The 13417-nt window shown below is 39.6% G+C and overlaps 1 protein-coding gene across 1 annotated transcript in view; it reads right to left on the bottom strand.

The window, feature by feature from the left end:
• The window catches only part of LOC144048676 (rho guanine nucleotide exchange factor 28-like), a 51768-nt gene that overhangs the window by 6121 nt on the left and 32230 nt on the right, over positions 1-13417 (bottom strand). The window contains 17 exon segments of the mRNA XM_077560898.1: positions 64-195; positions 1524-1715; positions 1800-1897; positions 2071-2249; positions 2960-3036; positions 3130-3384; positions 4116-4233; positions 4305-4430; positions 4909-5159; positions 5776-5916; positions 5991-6106; positions 6223-6364; positions 7173-7230; positions 8580-8635; positions 8883-9027; positions 10516-10639; positions 12069-12111. Coding sequence (XP_077417024.1) covers positions 64-195; positions 1524-1715; positions 1800-1897; positions 2071-2249; positions 2960-3036; positions 3130-3384; positions 4116-4233; positions 4305-4430; positions 4909-5159; positions 5776-5916; positions 5991-6106; positions 6223-6364; positions 7173-7230; positions 8580-8635; positions 8883-9027; positions 10516-10639; positions 12069-12111 — 2253 coding nt within the window.

Here is a 13417-nt window from a genome sequence, read left to right as displayed (position 1 = left end):
CTCCAGAAAAAAAAGAAGAAGAAATAAAGAAAAGAAAATTGCATACGAGTGAGGCTGGCTTACGTTCCGAGGGAGACTCTTGGATGCTGCTGCCGTGGCTGTTGTAGTTGCAGCACTCGGGCCCCCGGATCGGAGAGTTGGCAATTTGTACAGGGAGGCCATCGTGAACTTGCAGAATGCTGATCAGGTTCTCCGCTACACGGGACGCAAGTCATAAAAATCAGAGTACAATGAAGCTTCACTGACTTGGCCTGGCTCAAGAGATGGACGAGTAAAGTTGTGGTACATCCTGTTGCGCATGTTTTTGTTGCGTTCACCCCATTTTACTACAGCAGACTAGGTTTTCTAATCTGCATCACATTTTTGGACAAAATACATTTCTGGCTGTAGCTTCCACGTATAGAGGACCAAAACTGAAAAAAATTCTAAATAAATAAATGACTAAATAAATAAATAAATAAATGACTAAAAGTGAAAACAAACACATACATATATAAAATTATAATAAAAAAATTTATTATGAAAAAAATCTAAATAAAAACAACAAAATATATAAATATCGATACATAAATAAACAAATAAAAGTAAAAAAATAAATAAAAACGAGATTAAAAAAATCCAAAATAAATGTAAAAATAAATGTTGAAATAAACACAAAAACAAATATAGCAATATAATTAAATATCAATCAATAAATAAAAACGCTCCGCACTCACATTTCTTTATTTCATGCTGCAGACGCTCTGCCAGGACGAAATATTATTCAAATGAAAGGGGCGGTCCTAAGCGGTGTCTTGGGTTGGACTCCGTCGTTGCAAATTGCCTTTCACTGGTCGAGTGAGCGGCCCCGGCAAACAAGGAAGTCTCGCGGGCTTGCATTGGAGAGCTCCAGCGACGGACGACTCTCTTGTCCACTGTCAGCACGACTTACGACTTGAGTTGCTTGACAACAAGTCGAGGTGACAGTGGACAGTTGGTGCTCTCTATGCAAGCTGGCGAGGCTTCCTTGTTCACCGGGCCGCTCACTCAAATTTATTTTTGTATTTATTTGATTTTTTTAATTTATTTATTTTACTCTTATTTATGTGTGTATATATATGTTGGGTTTTTATTTCTATTTTTGGATTAAATTTTTGAATTATATTTTTTATATCCATTTTTTATTTTACTTTTAGTCATTTATTTACTTAGTCATTTATTTATTTTTGGCAGTTCTGGTCCTCCATATCCACGGCAATTAAAAGCTGTCACATTTGTCCATCCAATCCCCCCCCCCCACATTGTCTCACGACCAATCCCCCCGTTTTGCCTGCAGTGGCCTGAAACAGGACTATTATGTCTGTCGGCACAAAAATGTAAACATAGTACAAACATATGATGGCAGGTAGATACAAATTACAACTACTTGCGGACGATTGTTTTAAATTTCAACTGTAGTTGAGTGTTTGTCACATAACTATCTTCATTAAAAAGGAGCATTTCAAAAAAATTTTTTTAACCATTTTTCTCATCAGTTGTCTCACCTTCTCTGAGTGCAGCTGTGAGCAGTGCTGAGGCCTGTCTTGAGGACTCACTGTCACTGTCTGACTGTACCAGCAGGCGGCGATGTGGTATGGCTTCTGGAGAGCGCAGCGTTAACTCTGTGAGCTCAGCGTATAACTGTAACTTCTCCTCCAAGCTGTTGCAGATGCGCTGGTCCTGACTTAGCAATGTCTCTGCAAAAAACAAACAAACTGTGATTAACACTTCAATTCCTAACAGTTTTAATCATCCAGTATTAAATTCGACTCAAATGTTACCTTGGAACTTTGAGATTTTCTGAACCTTCGCTTCCGCTGCTCGCTTGGCCTCTTCTGATTCGGCGATGCGCTCCTCTTCCTCCTCTTCCTCCGGACAACTGCCAGGAAGGTTAAGTAGGTTAGATAATGATTAACACACACACATACAAATACAGTACACGAGCACAAAAGACTGTACTGTAAAGCAAAATGACGCATTAAACAACGTAATTGTTAGTAGAGGAAATGAAACATATTGTCTAAATTGCACACAGTTGAGTTGAAAACAAACCTCTCCACAGCTTGTCTTATGTGTCTCATCCAAGCATTTCGCTCCTCTCTGGTTGTGGTGTGAACTTCGTACATCTCCGGACCGGCTGAGGACGCAGAGATGAGAAACATCCCTCGCTCCTCATTGGCTACTTCTCTAACGATGAGCTTTTGCAGCGGGATCACAGGAGGCTTGTGGTCCTGAAAGTAAATGAAAATCAACAGATCAGAGACACGTTAGGAGTCAGAGAGTTTAGGTGAACGGTATGGGATTTTTTTAATAGGTTTTAGGTGAACTAATGAATACACACACACACAAAAAAATATATATATATATTTTCTTAAATTTAAAAAAGAGAGTAAGGATGATGACATGTCAAATCAGTAAAATTACCGAATGAACAATACTGAGCTCTCCAGAAAAAAAAAAAAAAAAAAGGAGTCAGAGAGTTTAAGTGAACGGTATGGGATTTTTTTAATAGGTTTTAGGTGAACTCATGAATACACACACACAAAAAAAAATATATATATATATATATATATATTTTTTTTTAAATTTAAAAAAGAGAGTAAAGATGATGACATGTCAAATCAGTAAAATTAAAGAATGAACAATACTGCGCTCTCCAGAAAAAAAAAAAAAAAAGGAGTCAGAGAGTTTAAGTGAACGGTATGGGATTTTTTTTAATAGGTTTTAGGTGAACTAATGAATACACACACACAAAAAAAAAAAAAATATATATATATATATATATATATATATTTTTTTTTAAATTTAAAAAAGAGAGTAAGGATGATGACATGTCAAATCAGTAAAATTACCGAATGAACAATACTGAGCTCTCCAGAAAAAAAAAAAAAAAAAAAAAAGGAGTCAGAGAGTTGCAGGTATGATTTTGGATGAGGCTTACCACGGCTGCAAATACAAAGCGTTGGTCTTTCTCTTGCAGGAACACCAGAACATCTGTAAGCAGGAGAGTCAATGTATCTAGAGGGAAGAGAAAAAAATATACATTTAGATTACCGGTGGGTGACAACCAAACAAAAACCATCCTGTGCCTGATATGCAAGCGCTTCAAACCTTTTAGGCGCCCCGTGGCGGTTTTCCAGTAAAGCAGTCCCTTGTGCTGCAGGTCTCGGTGTCGGCTGTGCAGATCTTGCTTGCGGATCACTTTACCGCTCTTGAGCTTGGCAAAGCTCTTGTTCTCTAGACGTGCGAGCACTTCCTGCAGCTCCTGAGATCTCTCGTACTTACTTACGGTAAGGTCCACTGCTGCGATGATGTCGCGGATCTGAGCCAGGGCACTTGACAAGTCTGAGTGTTCTTGACTGCCTTCTGTCAAAGGTAACGGATTAAAAGGGAATATGAAATGCCCGTTTTCAAATTGACATTTAAAATCAGATATGAATATTCATTCATTTGCTTGTGAAATTCAAAGTTAAAGAAAGCAAATATACTACAGTGGTGCCTTGAGATATGAGTTTAATTCGTTCCGTGACCACCCCTGTTACTATATTCTTGCACTTCAGAAAAAAAACGATGCCAATACCAAAATTAAATATAACATAGAGAATTAAATAGTTTGTACATCATTATTAATTGTGACTCTGTGGCAATGCGGATATAGATGGAAACTGTTAGCTCAGTAAGCTGCAGTAATATTAGTCACTCTTCGTAGAGGATAAAGAAAATGGACCTGTGAGTAGACATATTGTGTATCTATGTATTGTGACCTCAATGCTACTCTATGGCATGTTGCATGAGCAGACTTTCCTAAGGCAAAGCGATGTGGTTGTTTGAAGGTAATTCTCTTTGCTTTTTTGTTCAGTTTGGCAGTCAATTAGGAGTGGCAATAAACAGCTTGAAGCCTTTAAAAAAAAAAATTCTAAACACTCAAAATCTGCTACTTGTTGCAGAGTAGAGTATGTTAAATTTCTGCTCGAAAGTCAAACAGGAAAAATAAATAAATAAATCAACTGAACGATGGATGGCTTCTATCTTGAAAAACTTCCAGTAAGTCTGTTCACTCGTATCTCAAGTCACCACTGTACATGGAGCCGACTTGCCTTGAGTGTAATGTAATATTCTTTCCAACAAAACTGGGTACTTGGTGATGCGCTGGGTGACCAAAAGGATAAACTCAGGAATCCCTCGTCTCCTGACCAGTGAGTTATTGCTCTGCAGCTGTGAGCAGAAAAATGATTTTACAGCACGTAGATGTTGAAAGCATACAATGTTATGGAACTGGGCCCTACTTTGACAAAGTTCTGGAGTTTCTTATTCTGTTGCTGAAGCTCCTTGAAGACGCTGACAGCTTCCATGTGGTGACTGCAGAAATCTCCATACACTTGCTTCATCGTTTCAGCATTTTCATCTGAGAACTTAAAGGGGATAATATAATATGTTTTATGAAACCCTACCAGTCTAAATATGGTATTCTGGTTAATGTTGCGTTAGTGAAATATGAGTTAAGCAGTAAAATCCAGCCGTTTTTACCCATCTCAGGGGGCGGCCATTTTGCCACTTGCTGTCGACTAAATATGACATCATTTTTGCTCAGGTCTCAGGTAACAACCAACCACAGCTCAGCTTCAGAAAAAAGGTAAGCTGTGATTGGTCATTGCCTGAGCAACATTGATGTCATCTTCAGTTGACAGCAAGTGGCAAAATGGCCGCCCCCTGAGATGGATATGAACGGCTGGATTTTGCTTCATAACTCATATTCCACAAATGTAATAATAATCAGAATGACATGTTTAGACCGGTGAGGTCACACACAACACATTATTGTCCTTTTATGGGTGCATGGTGGTTATATTATTTTTGTAATGGTGAACACATGTCTCCATCTTTACCAACCTGCTGAAGGAGGATGTCTCCAATCTGATGGATGAGGTAATTTCTTTGGTTCTCGGGTTGGGTGGAAGCTTGTCTGCAATCCTGCAGTGATCCAAAGAGATTCCTGTGGAACAGCAGCAAGGAATCCAAGCACGGGAAGATCCGGGCCACGCAATCCCAGTCCAGCTGCAGCTCCTCCAGCATGCCTCGTCTGAATACTTCCGACATGACTGTCAGAGTGTGGATGTGGTGCAGCTCGGTCTGCATTAGTTCTATAGGAAGGCAGCAAAGTGGATTATGGTTATAATTAACCCATTCACTCCCAGCTATTTTCACTGAATTTGCCTCGGTTGTTTTACTAAATTTTGACAGATTTTTCAAGGCCCACAGAATATTGTGTTCTATTGCTATAAAAACATTCGAAGCTATCAAAAGAAAGATTAGAGGCTCTTTTTTTCCATCAGGGAAAAAAGTATGTTTGCATCTGTTACCATTTTTGCAGCAATTAGCATTCAAATATATAAGCAAGTTTCATCAATATTCACGTAGCCTACATGGCGAAAACTCTTGACAAAAAGAGCTTGTCGCAACATAGCCCTGGCTGATCTCTTATACTCTGCTGCCACCTGCTGGCCTTTTTTATTTAATTTATTTTTTTAAATCGCTACCATTGCTTTAGGCCACCGCTTCATGTCAGAATCTGCATCAAAGCCTTACGTATGCTTTTGCAAAAACAACAAAACGTGTAAATACGTTTTGGGGGAGTAAAAGACAAAGTATTGAAACATTTTGTGTTGGAATGAGTTCATGTGACTGTAGAGTGATCAATTCAAAAATGAGGAAAATTAATTGGCCGAATGACTCCCAACGAGTAAAGCCCAGCCTCACCGTAAATAACATCCTGACGTTTGATGGCTCGTCTGTCGTGCTGCCTGCAGAAATCCGGACTGACCGCGAGACTCCATGACTCTGCGTCGAGTCCCAGCAGGTCAGCTGACAGATCACTTAGTAGCGGAGCATCGACGTCATCTGCACACGTTTTTAAACCGTTTAGAATGTAAACAATAAAAAGGTTTACACGGGTCTGATCCAGCCTCACTCACCCTGTGAGGTGATTGGTGAGTCGAGAATCGCTGCGATTGGAGCGCCCTCATCAGACTGTGAGCTGTAAACCGTAGGAATGCAATCCACCTCCATTGCTGCTGTGTCACTCAGCCGTCTACAGGACGGAAAAGGGAACGTGCAACATCCAGTTAGCTTAGTTTTATATGCCGTCCAAAAAATGCCAGTTAAAAAAAGTTCTCTGTTTTTGTTTTGTTCATCTGATAATCCTACCTGCTCTCTAAAGTGACGGAGAGGCTTTTGGAGAGAGGGTGGAGCGTTTCTCGCTTTTCTTTGGTTGTTGGTGTAAGTGAGGAAGATGAGGAAACCGATGAGGAGGCGAGGGGTGAGGAGGAAGAGCTGTCTTTCGCAGAAGCTGAAGGAGACGCCAGGAAAACAAGAAATCCATTCATTGTCAGTGGGAAACATTAAATGGAGTTCAATCATCTTTCTAATGCTTACACATAACTACACACAAATCCTCCGTCGGCTGGAATAAAACCCACTGGGTCGTCATGAAGCGCTCGAACCAAGCGCTCTAATGCAGAAAGGCAACGCTAGCCGGAAGCCCTGCTGCACGCGCTGGCTGTCAAGTTCGACTTATAAAAAAAACGTCATTCAATCGTGAGTTACCGCTTGAAGTTGGTCAACAATTCAATTTATAATATTAAATTGGTTCAACAATTCTCTTTTTAGAGCGCATGACTGCTGATGCAAACGAAAGCACTCAAGTTCTTGTACAGTGACGGATGGGGTCAAACCCTTGTTCAGGCCCAAATGCATCACATGGCCCAGTTTTAATCCTTGCAATAAAAAAAACAATCAGCAAAACTAAAATGATGAAAAATAGTTGTACATAATTCTCAAGTTTTTTTTTTACATTCTCAGAAATGATCTTCAAACTTGTATAATGTATTTAAAAATAAATATCAGAATTTATTCTTTAGTGTGAAAATATCCTCTCAACCTCTGTGCTAATACAATCCAGAAAGGATCTCCCACTGAGGCAGATTAAAATGTAACTTTTTTTCTTTTTTTTCCACATGGGTGAGTAAGCAGACGGGGTAAATGATTTGCTTTCAACAACAGGAAAACAAGAACGGGCAGGTAAAGCCAAAAAGAATAAACTAAGGAAGAGGGAGGACACGGGAGACGAGAGTGGGGACTTGTAATTTCTGACTCACTCTGCGGGAGGGACAAGGTCTTGCTTTTCATCAACAATGCATTCTTCTCCTGCAGCTTCTGAGGAAACATGTCATATTAACTCACAAAAAGTTGATGAACAACGAAGGTCTACTGCCCTTAAAAATGAAACAAACCAAACATCATGGAGAAAACATTTTAAGCAAACCGACAGTGTACACTGCCGCTGTTATTATTTACCACCGTTCAGAACATCACATCATTCCAGGAATTATTTTTGTCACCAAGCTTTTTAACTGCCTCCCCGCCTGCCTGTGAGGCAGGAACTGATTTATTTCTGATTTCGCACAGAGAGAGGGAGGGGAGACAAAGGCAGTGACCTGCAACATAGTGCAGCACACAGCACTTTTGAGTTTCCAGAAAGGACATCTACAAGGTCAAATTGTTAAGTTGCATTGGTGCATTGATAGTGAGAGGAAAAGCGGAGAGACTCAAGCACCTGAAATAAGAAGGTAAACACTGAAAGGGTGTTTTTGGTAGGTGGCTTTACAGAGCTCTGCAGCAATACTAGATGCCAATACATTTATGTATCTAGCATGATTAATATATCTTTCATTAGAAAATAAAGTCCAGACCACCCAGGCCCTAGACTAACTGCCTACGAGGTGTATATGTCTAATCTGTATGTATACCGTATAATTTATACAGTACTCTGCTCGCGAGATGGGAGGAGCAAGATGGCCGCCCTGTGACTTCAACGGCTAGCACGGGCGTGTATGGGCTATCGGCTAACCGGTCATATATTCAGATCAGTGATCACAGCTCACCTGTTTTCTGAAGCTGAGCTGTGATTGGTTGTTACCTGAGACCTAAGCAACTGTGATGTCATTTTCACTTGACAGCAAGTGGCAAAATGGCCGCCTTCTGATATTGATAAAAGCTGCTGAATTTTGCTGCCTAACTCATATTTTTCTTCTCTATTCTTCTTTTTAAAGTTATTTTATTTATTTTTTTGGGCCAACAAAATTAGTTTTCCCCCAATTGTGGTCTAATTTTATTATTATTATTTTAATATATTTTTTTAAATAGCTGTTGTAAGGGCCTTTTTTCATGCTTAATGCCGCTTAACTCATATTCCGCTAACGTAATATTAACCAGAATATCATATTTTCGGTGGGGCTGCATAGAACATATTATTGTCAATAACTTTTTGGGGGGTTGACTTCCCCTTTAAGACCTGTTTATTACAACAACAGCAAAAAAAGCAATGAAATTCACAGAAGCAAAGTTAGTGAAAAAAAACATTTTCGTCATCGCCAAAGCTTTTGGCCACAGCTGTGTTTTGGATGAGGACCAAAATACCAAGTGCGTTTCAAAGAACAAACTAAAATGATGAATTACTTTTGCTCATTGTTTTTGGAGACCAAAAGTGAGTGCGTGACGGTTACCTTTCCGCATTGTGCAACAGAGTCTCGGCAGTTCTTGTGGACGTTCAAGAAACAGTCTACAGACAAAAACAAAGTCCTCGTTAATTCAATAGTTGAAGTGATAACAAACAAAACAAGCCGCGTCCAGATGGCCATCAAAACTGCCCATCGGTGTTGACTCTGCTGGGGGAAGAAAGAAAGCTGACTTCATCGCTTTTACGGAGCAAAACATGAAGGGCGAGCACGTGTGAGGATATTTACACAAACCCTGACAGTTGAGCCACCACAAGACATAAAACAACAAGAGCGCTGCAGAATACTTACTGGAGCACTGGAGCCACTCCTTCCCAGAAACGGACTTCTCGCAGGCCACACAGAGAGCAGGGCCAGACGGAGACGCAGGCGCAAACTGATGTCCATTAGCAGCTCCGTTCTTGTCCTTCCCGTCCTTGACCTCTTTCCCTTTAACCTGAAAACAACGCTGGTAAATAAAACACTTTGAACCGTTGAGCTGACATTTACTGCAGTTGACGATGGAAGAACAACAACTTCCTGCTGCGATACACCTGATGAAGTGGTGTTAATTGAGGTCAAGGGCTTTGAATGAGCCTCTCTGTTAACTTTGTTCTGGTCCACGAGTTCTGCTGTTGCGGTGCTTTATCCTTGGGGGGAGCATTAGTGGGGATTCCTTTGTGCGTGTGTGAGCGAGCGAGGAACGTTTATTTATTTTTTTATCAAACTTTACAAGGAAGACTGCGAGTTCATGTTTGTTTGCTCGACTGCTTGTGTATATGTGCATGCATGGCATCATGCGCTCGAACACATGTTGTGACTCTCGGAATGTGTTTTGGTTCCTTATGATGTTCTAGGAGCTCTGGCATTATGTAAGAGGAGATTTTTTTCCGTGTCCTGTTGCTAAGACCTGAGGAGTGGGAATTTTCTCCCTCGCCAAACGAAGGCACCCTGGACAGACAATGGCTCCTCAGCACAGGAATTCTGACCCGGCTTGTCTGAGAGATGGTAAACCCTTTTAGAGCTGTCAAAATTAACCGATTATCAAAATAATCGACAACTATTTTAATAATCGAGTAATCGTTTGCCGCTATTTTTTTTAATTTAAAATTGTCCAAACCCTCTGATTTCAGCATATGAACAGTAATTGTTCACTGGTTTCTGTAGCCTTTCGTATAAGAAAATTTATTATCTTCTGTGTTTAATTACAATAAGACATTTGCAAACATCTGTTTTTACTTTAGAAAACAATGACCGAACTGTAACATAACAATCCCCCCTTTCTTTTTCTTTTTATCACTATACGAATATGAAGTACCAAATAAACACCAATCACTGGTTAATAAACAGTAATCAGGGGAAAAATGGTTTTGTAATACAATTGGAACCCAAAAACGTATAAATAACGTTTTTTTAATACTTTGTCCTTCACTCCCAATGTATGTATTTAAAAACGAAATAAATGTATTTATACGTATTGTTTTGTTTTTAAAGCAATGGTAGTTATTACAAACAATGGCCAGCAGGTGGCAGCAGAGTATAAGAGATCAACCAGGGCCATGTTGCAACAAGCTCTTTTTGCCAGTGTTTTCAACAGATTTGTGAATAATGATGAAACTTGGCTTTATACTAATTACTGCAAAACAGAAACAGATACAATTATATTTTTTTCCCTAATGAAAGAATAGACTCTAATCTTTCTTTTGATGTGTTTATAGCAATAGAAAAGTATATTCTTTGGACTTCAAAATCAGTCAAAATCAAGTACAACAGCCGGGAGCAAAGGGGGTTGCTTCAGTGAAAATGGCTGGGAGTGAATGAGTTAAAATTAATCCGATTAGTGGATTAAACGATTGAATATTTGATAGATCACTAAACCTTTTACAGTTCCATCTTGGGTGTGAGACGCTATACATGGACAGTTCCCATAGTGGCAAAGACGTACCTTGGTTTTGTTGCGAGTGCTCGACATCCTGCTCTTGAGGAAACTGAAGGTCCGGCTCACTTTGTACTTCTCTGACTCCACCTTGGATGGAATGATGTATTTGTCCCACTCCTCATCCTCAATCCTGTTCCAAATGTAAACATTTCAGTTAGTCACTCCAGTGGCATCTTTGAAAGCCAAGATGCTAAACTCGTGATATTAGTTAATTTTTTTTACTACAGATTTAATAACCTGGGATTCTAGCATCATGCTGAGATGAAAGAATGTCCAGACAGTCTTCCACAGTGCTCTACTCTACAGACTATTACTCTTGATAACATGCTTGGCATGCTTGGGTGTCACTATGGCCTCTAGTGGATGCTATTTATAGCATGACTTTGGAGAGATGCAATTAATAACGTGTCGACTATTAGCAGCAACTTAAAACTAGTTCCATTCAACACTAGGGAGGCATTCATGGCAGAGCATAAAGAAGAAAATGACATGCGGCGTGACGTCAAACCAATCAATGTGGCTTAATTTTGAAGTCACTGTCGAATCTGACAGATGTCGTTAATGAAGTGAAAGGTGTTGGGAAACCATGTTAAAAGGGGTCGAGCCGCACATGCAATGGCCGTGAGGCGGCTTTGGTGAACACATACTCTTTAAGGAACTCTGTGAGGGTGAGGTGTTGGAGTGATGCGCTGCTGCTCTCCTCCTCTGCTGACTGGGCCCGCTTACGGAAACCCAAAACCCTGCATGATGGATATACAGTATAGCACAACTCAAAACAAGCTGTTGTTGTCGGGTTGTTTTTTTTTTTTTGGTCCATTGGAAGATTCGGTGTGTTAAGAAAAAGCCTGTTATTATGAGGTTCTAAAAATGAGGCAAGTTTTAGCAAGCCGTTTATTATTACTGGATTCTAATCTTGTGAAGGGGAAATAATGATGGTGACTTTCTACTATCTGATGAACTGCATTGAAATGAAATGGAAAAAAAAAAAAAAAAAAAAAAAGAGCAATGATGATGACATGTCAAATCAGTAAAATTACCGAATGAACAATACTGAGCTCTCCAGAAAAAAAAAAAAGAAATGAAATGGCCAATGTAACATGATTATCTAAAATGTTTCCTCTGTTAGCAATGCATGGTTATTAGAGGCACTAATGAGCCACAACTGAGTAATGAACAAAGGGAAATGAAACACAATTATGCGGGGGTGTAGTGAAGCATATGTTAATGTAGCACACTCATTCATATTCTACATTTAGTGTTAAAATGTCAAAGGGTCACGTCAGGGATGTTGCTGTTTATGTTGAGGTTATTTTGAGGTTGCAATCAGAGCATATACTGGCCCCGGCCTCGCAACAGGAAGTGTGTCACATCCTGCCCCGTCAGACCCCAAACACAGGTTTGAACAATGACGTCTCACACACACTGTATACACACAGGCAGAGCCATCGCGGCTAATCTCTTACTGCAGGCCAACAGTGATACCTAAAAAGGGGCGCAAGTGTGTTTTGACATCTGAGTAAGGCCCGGCGGGCGCAGTCGAGTGGATCTTGAGCGGTTACCTCTTTTCTTTGGAAGTCTCTGTCAGGTTCAGCACACTCTGCTCTGTAAAGTAGAGTGTCAGAAAAAAGGCAAATGAGTGAGAAATAAATATGTCATTGACGGGAAGGAAGTTATTGCAAACCGGGTGGAACCCAAAGCCAGAGGTTGAAACTTCCATCCCATTGGCAGAATAGTGAAAAAGTCGGAATGCCATACGCCCACACAAAGACAGACCAAACATGGCACCAGAGTTTTGCTAAGGATAAACGGACGGCATTAAAAATAGAACAGCCAAACCAAGAGAAAACCCCAAATGAAGTAAAACAGTAACCTTTGAGTGACCCTGAAACCCTTCATTAGCCTTCTCCAAAGCAGTAAAAACAAATTCTGTATTTTTATATCAGATTTTTTTAAACTTCAAGAGCATGCATGAAATCAAGCTTTGGAGAAAGTCTGTTGTTGATCTCACTCCAGTTGACCAGTTGGGTCAAAAATAACCCAATCATGGGTAAACAAAAAAAATGGACAGATCCTGTACTCTGTTCAATTTGACCCAACATTGGGTCAAAAATTGGGTCATACGGTATAAAAGAATCAGTTTGACCCACCTTTCGGTGAGAAATGGGGTCATTTTCTATAAAACAACCCAGAAAGTTGGGTGCAACTTTCACCCAGCTTTCTGTTTGTGTATTGTGTCACAAAATAATTAAATAAATAATAAATACAAAAATAAAGGGTCATTTTGTATCAAAAAGCCCATATACAGTTGGGAGTCAATGTCAGATGCTCTATTGGGGTCAATGTGACCCAATTTTTTTTTTTTAAAGGTAATTTTGCACAAAACGATCCATAAAGGTGGGTCAGATCTTCTACTTGGGTCAAAAATTGGGCCATTTTGTAAAAAAAAAAAAAAAACACCCATAAAGTTGAGTCAGCAAAAAAAAAAAAAAATAAAAAATATTTTGTACAAGACAACCCAGAAATTTGTGTCAAATTGACCCATAAAGTGGACCGGTCCATTTTGCATCCATAATTGGCTTACTTTTAACCCAAATGTTTTGAGAGTGCCAACACAGATGAAACTTAATTTATCAACACTTGAAAGTGGTAAATGACTTTTTTTTTTTTTTACTGTTCCCCCCCAAAAAATTTTGGTTGGAAAAAAATTATTTTAACCCCTCAAAAATCTTGACCGACTCAAAGTTGATAATCCAAATGGGACAGGAAACGCTGCTGCACCACATTGTTGCATTGTTCTAGTGAGAAACAGCTGTAAAATATCTTCCTGTAGTTTATAGCCGGCAATCCACCATAATTACACCTGGATATTGTTTTTGAGCATCTCTTGATTATCACCAGATTTCCCCCA

The sequence above is a fragment of the Vanacampus margaritifer genome, chromosome 3, assembly GCF_051991255.1.
Source record: "Vanacampus margaritifer isolate UIUO_Vmar chromosome 3, RoL_Vmar_1.0, whole genome shotgun sequence".
Classification (NCBI taxonomy): Eukaryota; Metazoa; Chordata; class Actinopteri; order Syngnathiformes; family Syngnathidae; genus Vanacampus; species Vanacampus margaritifer.
Note: the sequence above shows the minus strand (reverse complement) of the source record. Positions and strands in the feature narration are given on the sequence as shown.